Genomic DNA, 13,680 nt, shown 5'->3' with positions numbered 1-13,680 from the left:
GAACCTTGGGTGAGCTCCTCCTCATCTTGTCCAGCAGTGCCAGGTTGCGCAATGTCCTCGGCAGAACGGTTTTCTGGCGTCGAGCTCCTGGAGGACTCGTGGGCAACCTCCTCATTGCTGTCCACAGCACCGTCCTCCCTCTCTTCGGCTCCTGCCTTAGCATTGGCCAGTTGCATAGCTCTGCTCCTGGTGCCATCAGCCATTCTTGCAGACTTTTGGTCACTGACACAGAACTGACACCTGATGCCTCCACACACCTTACAGTATCTGCACTCTGACACTCTAGTGTTGAGCTAGTCTGAAGACCCCAGCAGCCACAGCTGCTGCAGGCAGTCTTTAGTGTCTGGGAGTATGGGTCTCACACTCCCACACACTATTATCTCGATCCCACCGCTATGCCACCAATATGTCACAAACCACCGGGGGGGTCACTCAGAAATCCCCCGCGCTGGCTACCAGTACGTCACAATCGGGGGGTAACAAGTGGGGGTCACCCCTCCTTTATACCTCCCGACCGACAGACAGAGCACGTGACGCGCTCTCTAGCGCCCCTCTTATAGTCAGGCCAATTATGGAATTGCCCGACCATAAGCAAGGAGGCCGCTATACTACTTATGCCGATTATTGAAGGGTCCCCGGTGAGAGTAAGGTATATATTCCCCCGACCTCCGCGGGCGGAATATATAAAATCTCCCCGAATCTCACTGGCCTCCCCACAATAATCCTTGGCACAATTCGCTGCCACCAACCGATTTACGGTAACTATTAGCCGAACACACAGACGTGGGATTCAAGATCGAGATAACAGAACAGCCCAAGATTAATTATATAATTTAATCAGCCTAAAGCACACTAGAAACTACAATATATACAATAGGGAATCTACAGAATATACATATGTCAGAGTACAGTTACAATCAAAGCATGGGTTACAAACAGGCATACACAGTTCCAGCAGTTACCTTGTTGCGTCTGGCCACAGGGGGGCGCTGTACCCAGGTTTCTAGGATCCTTCCCACAGATGTTTCCTACACGTGCCCCCAGCGAAAAGAACACTGGAAAATGGCCGAAGTAGGGTTATCAACCTGGGCAAGTCCAGGTCCCCTCCTACCTTAGTGACCTCAGAGGGAGCACTGCTCCACCCCTGGCTGGAGTTATGGACAAAATCCACAACATGGAATATGGGCCATAACTTTGCCTGGGAGCGTCGTAGGCGGACGCCAATGCTCTCATTGTGACAGTTATGAATTTAGCTACAGAACGAGGGGACTCATGACCTGTCTGCCAGTTCCCCATTGGCTGATATCACGCCTGGGGCATTTCCCAATGTCCTGCTCCCATAAAAAGGGTGTGCCGGCATCGTCCGCATGCGGAGACACCATTTTTATGGTTGCCATATTTATCGGAAATATGGCTTGCGAGATATGAACCATTTTTTACTGGAGTCGTTCTGTCTGCTAGTTCCATAGCCTTGCTAATGAGATACAACTCTTGTTACAGGGTGACGGCAGGGAGTCATCCTGTGTCCATTGTTCCCACACCACCTCATCTCCATATCACAGGAGATGGCCATGGGATTTGTTGCTAAACCAGTTGTGTGAAGGAAAGGGGGGGTGACACCAGGAGAGGGCTTCCTGACATACTTGAATATCATGATTTATCGTCATATCTCCGGATTTACCTCACAGCAGGCATTGGAGTCATGTGATCGGGAGTGAGGGGAACTGAACGTGAAAGACTGGGAGCTGACAGCTGAGGAGGCTCATAACCAAGGTAAACATCGGGTAACTTGCTTAGATACCCGATATTTACATTGGTTACGAGCGTCTGCAGCTGCTAGGAGCTGGCTGCCTGCTCCCTGCACACGTAACCAAGATAAACATCGGGTAACTAAGACCGCGGTTACCCGATATTTACATTGGTTACGAGTGTCTGCAGCTGCTAGGAGCCGGCTGCCTGCTCCCTGCACACGTAACCAAGATTAACATCGGGTAACTAAGACCGCGGTTACCCGATATTTACATTGGTTACGAGCGTCTGCAGCTGCTAGGAGCAGGGCTGCTGCTCCCTGCACATGTAACCAAGATAAACATCGGGTAACTACGACCGTGGTTACCCGATGTTTACCTTGGTTATGAGCGTTCTCCGCTCTCAGGCGGGGGAGAGTGGAGAGAAGAGAGAGCGGGAGGGGGAGAGAGGGAGGGGGAGAGAGGGACTGATCACCCAAGGCTGGTTTCTGTGCATGCTCAGTAGAGCAAGCAGGATCCTGTCTATCAGCATGCCAGCGTTCACATGCGTTTGCATACTGTTTAGTCAGGATCCAGCAATTTGCTGTATTTGGATGCAGCTCAAAAACGCTACAAGTAGCGTTTTTGAAAAAAGTTAAAAAACTGCAAGTTGCTGGATCCTCACTATAACGCACGCAAACGCAGGTGAATGCATGTTGACGCAAGTCCATTGATAATGCATTGAAATGAAAACGCATTTGCACTGGATCCGTTTTTGCGTTAAAAAAAGTTCATGACAGATGTTAAAAAAAGTAGTGTGAAAGCAGCCTAAGTAATTAGAATCACCTATTTTCCCCCAATTGAAAATAAAGATATTTAAAAACTGGTAATGTTAATATAATTTAAATAAGTGGTAGTAGTTTTATTAGTACATATAGAAGAGGTGGCAGTGTTAATAGTTGTAGTGGTTGCATTATTAGCAATAATAGTACTAGATATGGTATTAGTGGCATTTATAGTAATAGTAGATTTTTAGCATGTGTAGTAGAAGTGGTATTGTTAGTCGTAATAGTAGTAGTGGTAGTTATCTTAGTAGTAAGTGTAGTAATGATTGTAGTTTTAGTAATAATATTACTAAAGACCATAGTTATAGATATACTATAAGGGGAGGCTATAGAACTGTATAAGCACAGGTGTATCTCAATAAATTAGAACATCATCAAAAAGTTAATTTATTTCAGTAAATTAATACAAAAAGATGAAATGCATATATTTTATAGACTCCTTACAAACAGAGGGATTTATGTCAAGTGTTTATCTCTGCTAATGTTGTTGATTATGGCTTTCAGCCAATGAAATCCCAAAAGTTATTATCTCAGAAAATTAGAATAATTACCACAAAACATCTGCAAAGGCTTCCTAAGTTTTTAAAATGGTCCCTTAGTTTGGTTCGCTAGGTTACACAATCATGAGTAAGACTGGTGACTTGACAGATTTCCAGAAGACAGTCACTGACAAAAGGTCATTGCTAAAGAAGCTGGCTGTTTACAGAGTGCTGTATCCAAGCATATTAATAGAAAGTTGAGTGAAAGGAAGAAGTGTGATAGAAAAAGGTGCACAAGTAACCGGGATAACCGCAGCCTTGATAGGATTGTTAAGAACAGTCCATTCAAAAATTTGGGGGAGATTCACAAGGAGTGGACTGCTGCTGGAGTCAGTGCTTCAAGAGCCACCACACACAGACGTATCCAGGACATGGGCAACAAGTGTCACATTCCTTTTGTCAAGCCGCTCATGACCAATAGACAATGCCAGAAGCGTCTTTTCCTGGGCCAAGGAGAAAAATAACTGGACTGTTCCTCAGTGGTCCAAGGTGTTGTTTTCAGATGAAAGTAAATTATTATTATTATTATTATTATTTATTATTATAGCGCCATTTATTCCATGGCGCTTTACAAGTGAAAGAGGGTATACGTACAACAATCATTAACAGTACAAGACAGACTGGTATAGGAGGAGAGAGGACCCTGCCCGCGAGGGCTCACAGTCTACAGGTAAATGTTGCATTTCATTTGAAAGTCAAGGTTCCAGAGTCTGGAGGAAGAGTGGAGAGGCCACAATCCAAGCTGCTTGAGGTCTAGTGTGAAGTTTTCACAAATCAGTGATGGTTTTGGGAGCCATGTCATCTGCTGGTGTAGGTCCAATGTGTTTTATCATGACCAAAGTCAGCACAGCCATCTACCTGGAAATTGTAGAGCATTTCATGCTTCCCTCTGCCAACAAGCTTTTTGCAGATGGAAATTTCATTTTCCAGCAAGGCTTGGCACCTGTCGACACTGCCAAAAGTACCAATACCTGGTTTAATAACCACAGTAGCACTGTGCTTGATTGGCCAGCAAACTCACCTGACCTAAACCCCATAGAGAATCTATGGGGTATTGTCAAGAGGAAGATGAGAGACACCAGACCCAACAATGCAGATGAGCTGAAGGCTGCTATCAAAGCAACCTGGGCTTCCATAACACCTCAGCAATCCCATAGGCTGATCACCTCCATGCCACGCCTCATTGATGCAGTAATTCATGCAAAAGAAGCCCCGATCAAGTATTGAGTACATTTACTGTACAGACTTTTCAGTAGGCGCCAAAATATTTGAGTTTAAAATCAATATTTCAGTTGGTCTTATTTTCTGAGATAATGACTTTTGTATTTTCATTGGCTGTAAGCCATAATCATCAATATTAACAGAAATAAACACTTGAAATAGATCAGTCTGTGTGTAATGACTCTATATAATACAGTAAAGATGCTTCCCTTTTTGTATTGAATTACTGAAATAAATTAACTTTTTGATGATATTCTAATTTATTGAGATGCACTTGTATAGTGGGTTGTTGTAGTGGTTTTCATTTATAATTTTGAACTATAGTTACTTTTGTTTTAGCTATATTTCCATTAATTTAAAGGGGTGGTTCACCTATTTTTTTTATTTTCTCTATGAGTTCCACTTACCATTATAGGCGTTTTCTTCATTGGCTTCTATTTCCAGTTCTGGCACTGAGCAGCGCTATCCTGCGCACTCAGTGCCTGTCACATGACCCCCTGGTGCTGCAGCCGCTAGTATCCTCTTACGTCCCGTCAATTCCGGGCTCTCAAACTTGACAGGTACGTCAGAGAATGCTGGCGCCACTCAGATTGATTGACAGGGCTGTGGGCATTGACTACCGCACGTCACAGCCCAGCATCGAGGGGAGGATCCGGAGGATGGCACAGTGTGGAGTGGTGAAGACAGCTTAGCGTCTGGCAGATGGTGAGGCACGGGGCGCCAGTGTGGAGTACAGGGGGGGTTCTTCAGCTGAAATCCCCCCTGTCACGTAAGTGTGTGATCTCACTCTCCACCCGCCCGCTCTGCTGCGATGTCAGGAGAACGGGCGGTGTCGGGCGATGTGATCATGTGCTCCTCCCACCAGCACTACAGGATGCAGCAAGAGACTGACAAGCTGGTCCCATGCAGCACCGCATGTGTCAGAGCAGAGCATGTCACCGCTCTGCTCTGTCACCTGTCCTGCTGCATGGGACCAACTGTCTCCACTCTGTCACCTGCACCACAAGTCACAGAGTGGAGCAAGTTGGTGACAGAGCACCTCTCCCCCCCCTCTCTTCTTTCCCCCCCTCTCTCCTCTCCTCCAACTCTCTTCTCCCACCCCACTCTCTTCTCCCACCCCTCTTTTCTCCCCCTCCCCTCTTCCCCCTCTTCTCTGCCCCCTCTTATCCTTCTCTCCTCTCCCCCCTCTCCCCCCTCTTTTCCCTCTCTCTCTCTTTTCCCTCCCTCTCTCTCTTTTCCCTCCCTCTCTCTTTTCCCTCCCTCTCTCTCTTTTCCCTCTCTCTCTCTCTTTTCCCTCACTCTCTCTCTCTTTTCCCTCTCTCTCTTTTCCCTCCCTCTCTCTCTCTCTTTTCCTTCACTCTCGCTCTTTTCCCTCACTCTCGCTCTCTCTTTTCCCTCTCACTCTCTCTTTCCCCTCTCGCTCTCTCTTTCCCCTCTCGCTCTCTCTTTTCCCTCTCGCTCTCTCTTTTCCATCTCTCTCTTTTCCCTCCCTCTCGCTCGCTCTTTTCCCTCCCTCTCGCTCTCTCTTTTCCCTTTCGCTCTCTCTTTTCCCTCACGCTCTCTTTCCCCTCTTGCTCTCTCTTTTCCCTCTCTCTTCTCCCCCCCTCTCTCTTCTCCCCCCCCTCTCTTCTCCTCCTCCCCTGTTCCCCCCTTCCCCCCTCTTTTCCCTCACTCTCTCTCTTTTCCCTTGCCCTCTCTCTTTTCCCTCGCCCTCTCTCTTTTCCCTCGCTCTCTCTCTCTTCCCTCGCTCTCTCTCTTTTCCCTCGCTCTCTCTTTTTTCCCTCGCGCTCTCTCTTTTCCCTCGCGCTCTCTCTTTTCCCTCGCGCTCTTTTCCCTCACTCTCTCTCTTTTCCCTCTCTCTCTCCTGGCATGGTCAGTACTGAAATCTCTCGATCGTGGAGGGGTGAGAGGAAGTAATAAACATGGAGTCCCTTCTGTGTCTGTGTATTTATTTCTAATAAAGTATTTTTCTCTGTATGATGTCTTTTTTTTTTTAACCCTTTATTGGAGATTCTTAATGGCTGGGTTAAACTTTGCCTGACATTAGGAATCTCGGGCTTTATACCAGCTGGTGAAAAATAGCTGGTATTAACCCTTATTACCCAGCATGCCACCTGCCACCAGGGCCACTGGAAGAGTTGGATACAACGCCAGAAGATGGCGCTTCTATGAAAGCGCCATTTTCTGGGGCGGCTGTGGACTGCAATTCGCAGCGGGGAGCCCAGAAAGCTTGGGCCACCCTGCGCTGAGGATTCCAATCCCCAGCTGCCTAGTTGTACCTGGCTGAACACAAAAAAATGAGCGAAGCCCACGTCATTTTTTTAAAAAATTATTTCATGAAATTCATGAAATAAGTTAAAAAAAGGGCTTCCCTATATTTTTGGTTTCCAGCTGGGTACAAATAGGCAGCTGGGGGTTGGGGGCAGCACGTAGCTGCCAGCTGTACCTGGCTAGCGTTCAAAAAATATGGTGAAGCCCACGTCATTTTTTTTAATTGTCCATTTTCCATTGTCAGTGAAGGTAACACCAAGCAGCGGGGGTTAGCAGCCAATAGCTGCTTGGGTTACCCTTAGCAATAGAAAATGCAGTGGGAGCCCACACATTTTTTTTTTTTACCCCTAACGCTAGGGTTAGGGTTATGTGATTGTTTTTTTTTTTTAATGAATAAAAAGAATCAACATGGGCTTCACCCATCGAGCACCAGAGCATTTTACTGCTCATTCATCCCTACTCCTGACCACAGCGCCAGCAGAACAAGTAATCAGATGACTCCAGTGTTGGCCGATTACTTGTTCTGTGTCCCTCTGCATCCATCGCAGCATGTACGAGCTGTGAGGTCACCTGAGTTCAGTCCAGCACTGGAGTCAGCTGATCTGAACTCAGCTGAACTCCAGCCCGCACACGCTGTGATGGATGCAGGGGGACACAGAACAGGTAAGGTCTAAGCCACACAGCGAGAAAAACAGTGCGAGTGGAGTGCGATAAAACATCGCATTCCACTTGGACCAATATTAGCCTGTGTGTCAGCGCACACAAGCAATTATTTTCTGAGCCCTAATTGGACCGAGAAAACAATGGCAGCATGCTGCAATTGTAATGCAAGACTCTTTCTCTTTTACCCATTCAAGTGTAGGGGTGAGAGAAAAATCGCACTGCACTTGCGGTACATCGGTGTACCGCAAGTGCAGAGCGAGAATCGCAATAGCCGACTACGGAGGAGAGAGGGAGAGAAATCCCTCCCACCCCTCCTCAGTGCTTGCCCGCCCCTCCTAAGTGCCGGACCGCCCCACGCAGCGGAGGTCTGCTCACAGTCGGACCTCAGTCGCAGGGACACACGCATGACACTCAGCTCTGCTGTACTGAGCATGAGCTGCGTGTAATGCGAGGGGATCGTCTGGCCCCAGCCTAATCGGCCGACACTTGAGTCAGCTGATCTGAACTCAGCTGAACTCCTGTACAAACAGCCTGCACACGGTCACATGTGATCGGCAGCAGGCAGTGACTGCTGTTAAGGCTACATTCACATGACCGTTCCGATGCGGGCCACAAAAAACGGTCCTTTTTTTTCACGGATGCATCCGTGTGGCATCCGTGTGACATCTGTGTGCCTTCCTTTTTTTTTTGCGGACCGCAAAAAACGGAAGCAGCAAGAAAAATAAATAAATAATAAAAAAAAATGACATGCGGTCCCCCTATCTTTTGTAGCCAGCTAGGGTAAAGCAAACGGCTGCAGCCTGCAAACCACAGCTGGCAGCTTCACCTTGGCTGGTAATCCAAAACAGAGGGCACCCCACGCTGTTATTTTAAATTAAATAAATAATTTAAAGCAAAAAACATGGGGTCCCCCCCAAATTGGATCACCAGCCAAGGTAAAGCGGACAGCTGTGGTCTGGTATTCTCAGACTAGGGAGGTCCAAAGTTATTGGACGCTCCCCAGCCTAAAAATAGAAAGCCGCAGCCGCCCCAGAAGTGGCGCATCCATTAGATGCGCCAATCCTGATGCTTCGCCCCAGCTCATCCCGTTGCCCTGGTGCGGTGGCAAACAGCGTAATATATGGGGTTGATACCAGATGTGTAATGTCATCTGGCATCAAGCCCTGGGGTTAGTGATGTCAGGCGTGTATCAGATACCCGACATCACAACCTAGTCAGTAATAAAAAAAAATAGACAACAAACACATTTTTATTTGAAAAACACTCCCCAACACATTCCCTCTTTCACCAATTATTAGAAAGAAAAACAAATTCAGGTCTGGTGTAATCCAAGGGGGTCCCACGATGATACATACCATAGTCAATGTCCCAGTCAATGAAGAACAGAATGTTCCCTATTGGCTGGGAAAGCCATGCAGTGACCTGAACTAACATCAATAGGTCAGCCCAGGTCACTGCAGGGCATGACGAGTACTGCTGGCAGGAGGTCAGCGAGGTACATTACCTGCGATGATCGTTGAACTCCTGACAGCAGCGCTGTCACTAAGTTCAATGACCACCGCCTTCACAAACCAAGTATCGCGAGCGGCCCGTGACGTCACCACTAGTCACAGTCTCGGGTCGACAGCGAGAGGTGATGTGACAAGCGGCGGGCATAGAAGGCAGTGACAACCGCTGGCGTCAGGAGTGCAGGACTTCATCACCGCAGGTGATGAACTTACTAACCTCCTGACGGTAGTGCTGACACTGCAGTGCGGGCAGCTGCTGACACTGCTGTGCGGGCAGCCGCGGGGCTGGGGCTGGAGCGGGACACAGACTGCATGGGCACCCAACGGAGGTCACTCGGAAGTGCTTCCATGTTGCTTCCGGGAATTTTGCAGACCCATTGACTTGTATTGAGTCACGGTTCGTTATTACGGAACAGATTAGGACATGTTCCATAATAACGGAGCGGACATACGGCATCCGATGGTTTTTTTGTAGGAACTGATGCACATGGAAGTGCTACAGTGTGCCATCTGATCCTACACAAAAGACATTGAAAAGATGGTCCTGTCCGTGGGTCCGCAAAAAAACCAGGAACTGACCAGGACAAACGGAACGGTCTCTCTTTTCCCTCTAACGGTCCGGAACGGTCATGTGAATGAGCCCACCTGCAGCTATTGCAGCGTGTGCGGGCTGTGAGATCAGGAGTCAGCTGACTCCAGTGCCGGACGATAAATTCTGTGTCCCGCTGCAGAAGGATCCGGTAAAATAACGGTTGCATGCGTTGCACATTTAATCCACAGGATCCAGTCATATGCGGTTTGCGGTTGTTTGCCTACAGGCAAAAAAACGCTGATGTGAAAGTAGCCTGCAAAATTCATGCCACACGGATGATACGGACGACACACAGACTAGGCAAGAGGGGAAAAAAGCAATCTCATGACCCCTGCCTTTTTTTTCCCCAATTATTTTTTTCACATGTTGCGGTGGCTAATAATCATAATTTCTGTATACACACACACACACACACACACACACACACACACACTATGAACTATATGAGAACAAGCAGAAGACAGACGCTTTCTTCCCCTGGTTGTGCAGAGCTGGGAGCTGCTGCTGTCTCTGTTGTGATTGCTCTCAGTGCATCTACACTGGGAAAAAGCAGGGAGGAGACTTTGGGTGGAGAGGAGAGTGGGTGTGTTAGACACAGTGGGTGTGTTAGATAAGTTAGATACAGCCCTAGAGCCACAAAGAATTATGGGAGTTGTAGGAACTGAACCCAGGAAGTCAGAAGAGAGATTAACCCCATCAGAGCTGGAGCCAGCAATGAGGATGTGCTGCTAGAGCACAATAAAAGGTAATATTGCTGAAAAAACATAATAGATGTGTGGAGAGGCACATATTAGCAAGATTTATCAGAGAAAAAAAATCAGTTTTGGTAACTGGACAACTTCTTTAACTCTGGTCATTTGAAAAATAGACTGAAATATATATCATCTCATTTATTGGCGCCTTAGGAGGCATATCTATGGCCTCTGTGCAGTGAAATGTCAGAAGACAGGTGCTGCCAGGTTTCACAATCTCAATATATGATGTTGCCAGGGGAGGTGTGGAGATGGAGCTGAGTAATGACACAGGCCAAGGTCCCCAACCTTACCTAAGATCGGTTATTGTTCTCATTCTGCATAGAAGCAATAACATGTTATCTGCCTCTCACATTTACACTAGTAGGGTTTGCAAATTTAAGAGAAATCAAACAAATAGGATATGCACTGCTAAATAAATATATTAAGATTAGTGATGGGCGAACCCAAGCTTTATTGTTCGGGGTCCGTACTGGACACTTAGGGTATGTGCGCACGTTGCTTTTTACCTGCTTTTTACCTGCTTTTTTGCTGCTTTTTCTTCTGCGCTGTTTAATGCCAAAATGGATGTGTTCTTCTATTCAAGCAAAGTCTATGGGAATTTGGGTTTCTTGTTCACACTGTTGTTCAAAATGCTGCCTTTTTGTGGCAGAACTTTGGTCAAAAACTCAGCTTTTCAAAGAAGCAACATGTCAATTGTTTTTGCCATTTGGGTTTTGCACTGCAAAGCTGAGTTTTTGACCAAAGTTCTGCCACAAAAAGGCAGCATTTTGAACAACATAGTGTGAACAAGAAACCCAAATTCCCATAGACTTTGCTTGAATAGAAGAACACATCCATTTTGGCATTAAACAGCACAGAAGAAAAAGCAGCAAAAAAGCAGGTAAAAAGCAGGTAAAAAGCAACGTGCGCACATACCCTTAATGTTCTCAGGGAAATCCATGTTACTGCTCAAGTTCGGCCTCCCAAATAAAAAAAAAAAAGAAAGTGGATTAAAGCTGGACAATTGTATTTACTGAGTTTCCTCATGGCTAACACACTGCTTCTGGGTCCACTCATTAAAGCTTATAAATATTATTTGATTCCCCCGCCCACTCTCTGTGACAGTATCTGTGATTGGCTGCAGTCAGACTGCCAATGTGCCGGCATCTGTAATTAGTTGCCCTCACAATAGCTTTCTAGGTCCCTGAAGTGGAGTGTTAAAATAAATAATTAAAACAAAAATGGCATAGCATCCCCCATATATTGATACCCAGTGCAGATAAAGCACACAGCTGGAGGCTGCAGCCCCCAGCTTTGTGCGTTTTCTTGGCTGTGTATTAAAATACGAGGGACCCCAAGTGATTTTTTTTTAATTATTTAAATAAATAATTTAAAAAACAGCATGGGTTCCCCCCTATTCTGATACCCAGCCAAGACTAACTAGACAGTTGGGGGCTGGTATTATCATGCATTTTTGTTCCAGTTTTGGTGCATTTTTCTGCCAGGAGATGCAGATTTGGTGCAGAAATGTCTGCAACCAAATACTCAATCCAGTAATTTGGCATTGAGTTTAATTTCTTAACCTGAGGTCACAACATAGGATTCCCATGATACCCCAACTGCAGCATCAGATGAACTTACCCAAGGTGAACTCATTGAACCTAATGACCTCACCTCAGGGGAATTAATTGAACTCAATGCCGGATTATGGGATTAAACAATTTGTGCACAATGAGTATTGGGTTGCAGACATTTCTGCACCATATCTGCATCTCCTGGCAGAAAAGCGCTCCTAAACCACATGCATTTTTTATGTTTTTTTTGGTGCCTTTATCTGACAGGAGATGCAGATTTGCTGCAGAAATGTCTGCAACCAAATACTCAATGTGCACACATCACCTAATCTGGTAATCAGGCATTAAGTTCAATTACATCACCTGAAGTGAGGTCACTAAGTTCAATGAGTTCACTTCAGGTATGTTCACCTGAGGTCACAGCTGGGGTACCATGGGAAGTGAACCCCAGTTGTTTCATCAGCTGTACACACTGACGTCACCGGTCACAGCTGTGGCTCCGTCAGCCTCAGTGCATGATCATGTTTTCTAATGTGACTATGCACTGCGACCTCAGGATGTAGCAGAGCCAGGATCATTGTGGAAATTGTGTCTCTGGATTATGTCAAGCCTGCAAGGGTGTTTTGGCGGTTAAAAAAAATTGGAGAAAGAAAAGGTTTTTTGTTTTTGTTTTTTTTTAAATAAAGGATATTTTTTTCTATGCTTTGTATTTATTTCTTTTTACTTACACGATAAGCAATGGAGGATCTCATATACCCATTTTTTCCAATTATTTATTTATTTTTACACTTTGGGGAACCAGACACCTAGTGTGAGGGCATCTAATCACTGATGCTGACCTGCTGGCAGTTTGTCTGCAATCACAGACACTGTCACAAAGTGTGGGTGGGGGAAGCAGTGAATATTCATGAAAGTTAATGAGCACACCTGGAAGCAGTGTGACAGCCGCACAGAGACTCTGTAGTATAACTGTCCTGCTTTAATACACATTTTGCTTCCTTTTTCAGCCCTCTGGCCCTTATTGACACCCTTTCATAACATTTAAATTTGAGTCCCATAGACTTATATGGGGTTTGGTATCTGGGGTCAAGTCCAATCCCGAACCGGACTTTTTAAAACGTCCGGCCAGACTCGCCGAACTTGAACATCTACAGGTTTGCCCATATCTAATCAAGATGACTTCAGAACGTCATATATAATTTATAGAATGCTGAAATATCCCCACAAGTTGTTCAGTTATCATGAAATACAATATGTAAATCTATGATGCTACATGGATATTCCTTTATGTTCCTAATTTAAATATTTTGATACTTTTATCTAATTATTCTGTCTGCATTCTTGAATTTTTATAACAATTTATACTTTGTTTATTAGACTGTATGATGTATAAAGCACAAGTATTTCTGAATTTATCTATTATTTCATGTAGACCACAGATGCTGGTAATTATACATGTACTGCTATCAACATTGCTGGAAGAGATTCACACACAGTAAGCCTAGCCGTCCACTATGCTCCATCCTTTACTGAACTGCCCACAAATGTGTCACTAAATGAAGGAGAAAACTTAAGGTTATCATGTAAAGCAACAGGAAATCCTTCCCCTAAGATAACATGGGCTTACAAGGATAGAATAATAGCAGGTGAGTCACAGTCTTTGGGTGCTGTTTTTGTACCTGCAGCATAGTACAGTAAAATGAGATATCGATCAAATTATAAGATTTCATTATTACCCTTGGATTTTACGTAATCAGTTTCAGTAAAGTACCTTTTTGCAAATCAATTAAAATTTTAAGCAGAATGAAAATTACTTATTGATCAAAAATACTATAAAATAATTACATATAGTCATGGCCGAAAGTGTTGGCACCCCTGAAATTGTTCCAGAAAATGGAGTATTTCTGCAAGAAAATTATTGCAATTATGCATGTTATGTTAGATACATGTTTATTTTGTCATACAGGATTATTCCTTTGTGTGCATTGGACCAACATAAAAAAACT

General features: G+C 45.2%; 1 protein-coding gene across 1 annotated transcript in view; it reads left to right on the top strand.

The window, feature by feature from the left end:
- Positions 1 to 13,680, top strand: part of HMCN1 (hemicentin 1) — a 921,797-nt gene that overhangs the window by 603,694 nt on the left and 304,423 nt on the right. Inside the window, exon 83 of the mRNA XM_075322013.1 lies at positions 13,107 to 13,320. Within this exon, the coding sequence (XP_075178128.1) occupies positions 13,107 to 13,320 (214 nt within the window). The remainder of the gene's footprint in view (positions 1 to 13,106; positions 13,321 to 13,680) is intronic.

This window comes from Anomaloglossus baeobatrachus, chromosome 8 (assembly GCF_048569485.1).
Source record: "Anomaloglossus baeobatrachus isolate aAnoBae1 chromosome 8, aAnoBae1.hap1, whole genome shotgun sequence".
NCBI lineage: Eukaryota > Metazoa > Chordata > Amphibia > Anura > Aromobatidae > Anomaloglossus > Anomaloglossus baeobatrachus.
The sequence above is the reverse complement of the archived record's forward strand: the minus strand, read 5'-3'. Positions and strand labels throughout refer to the sequence as shown.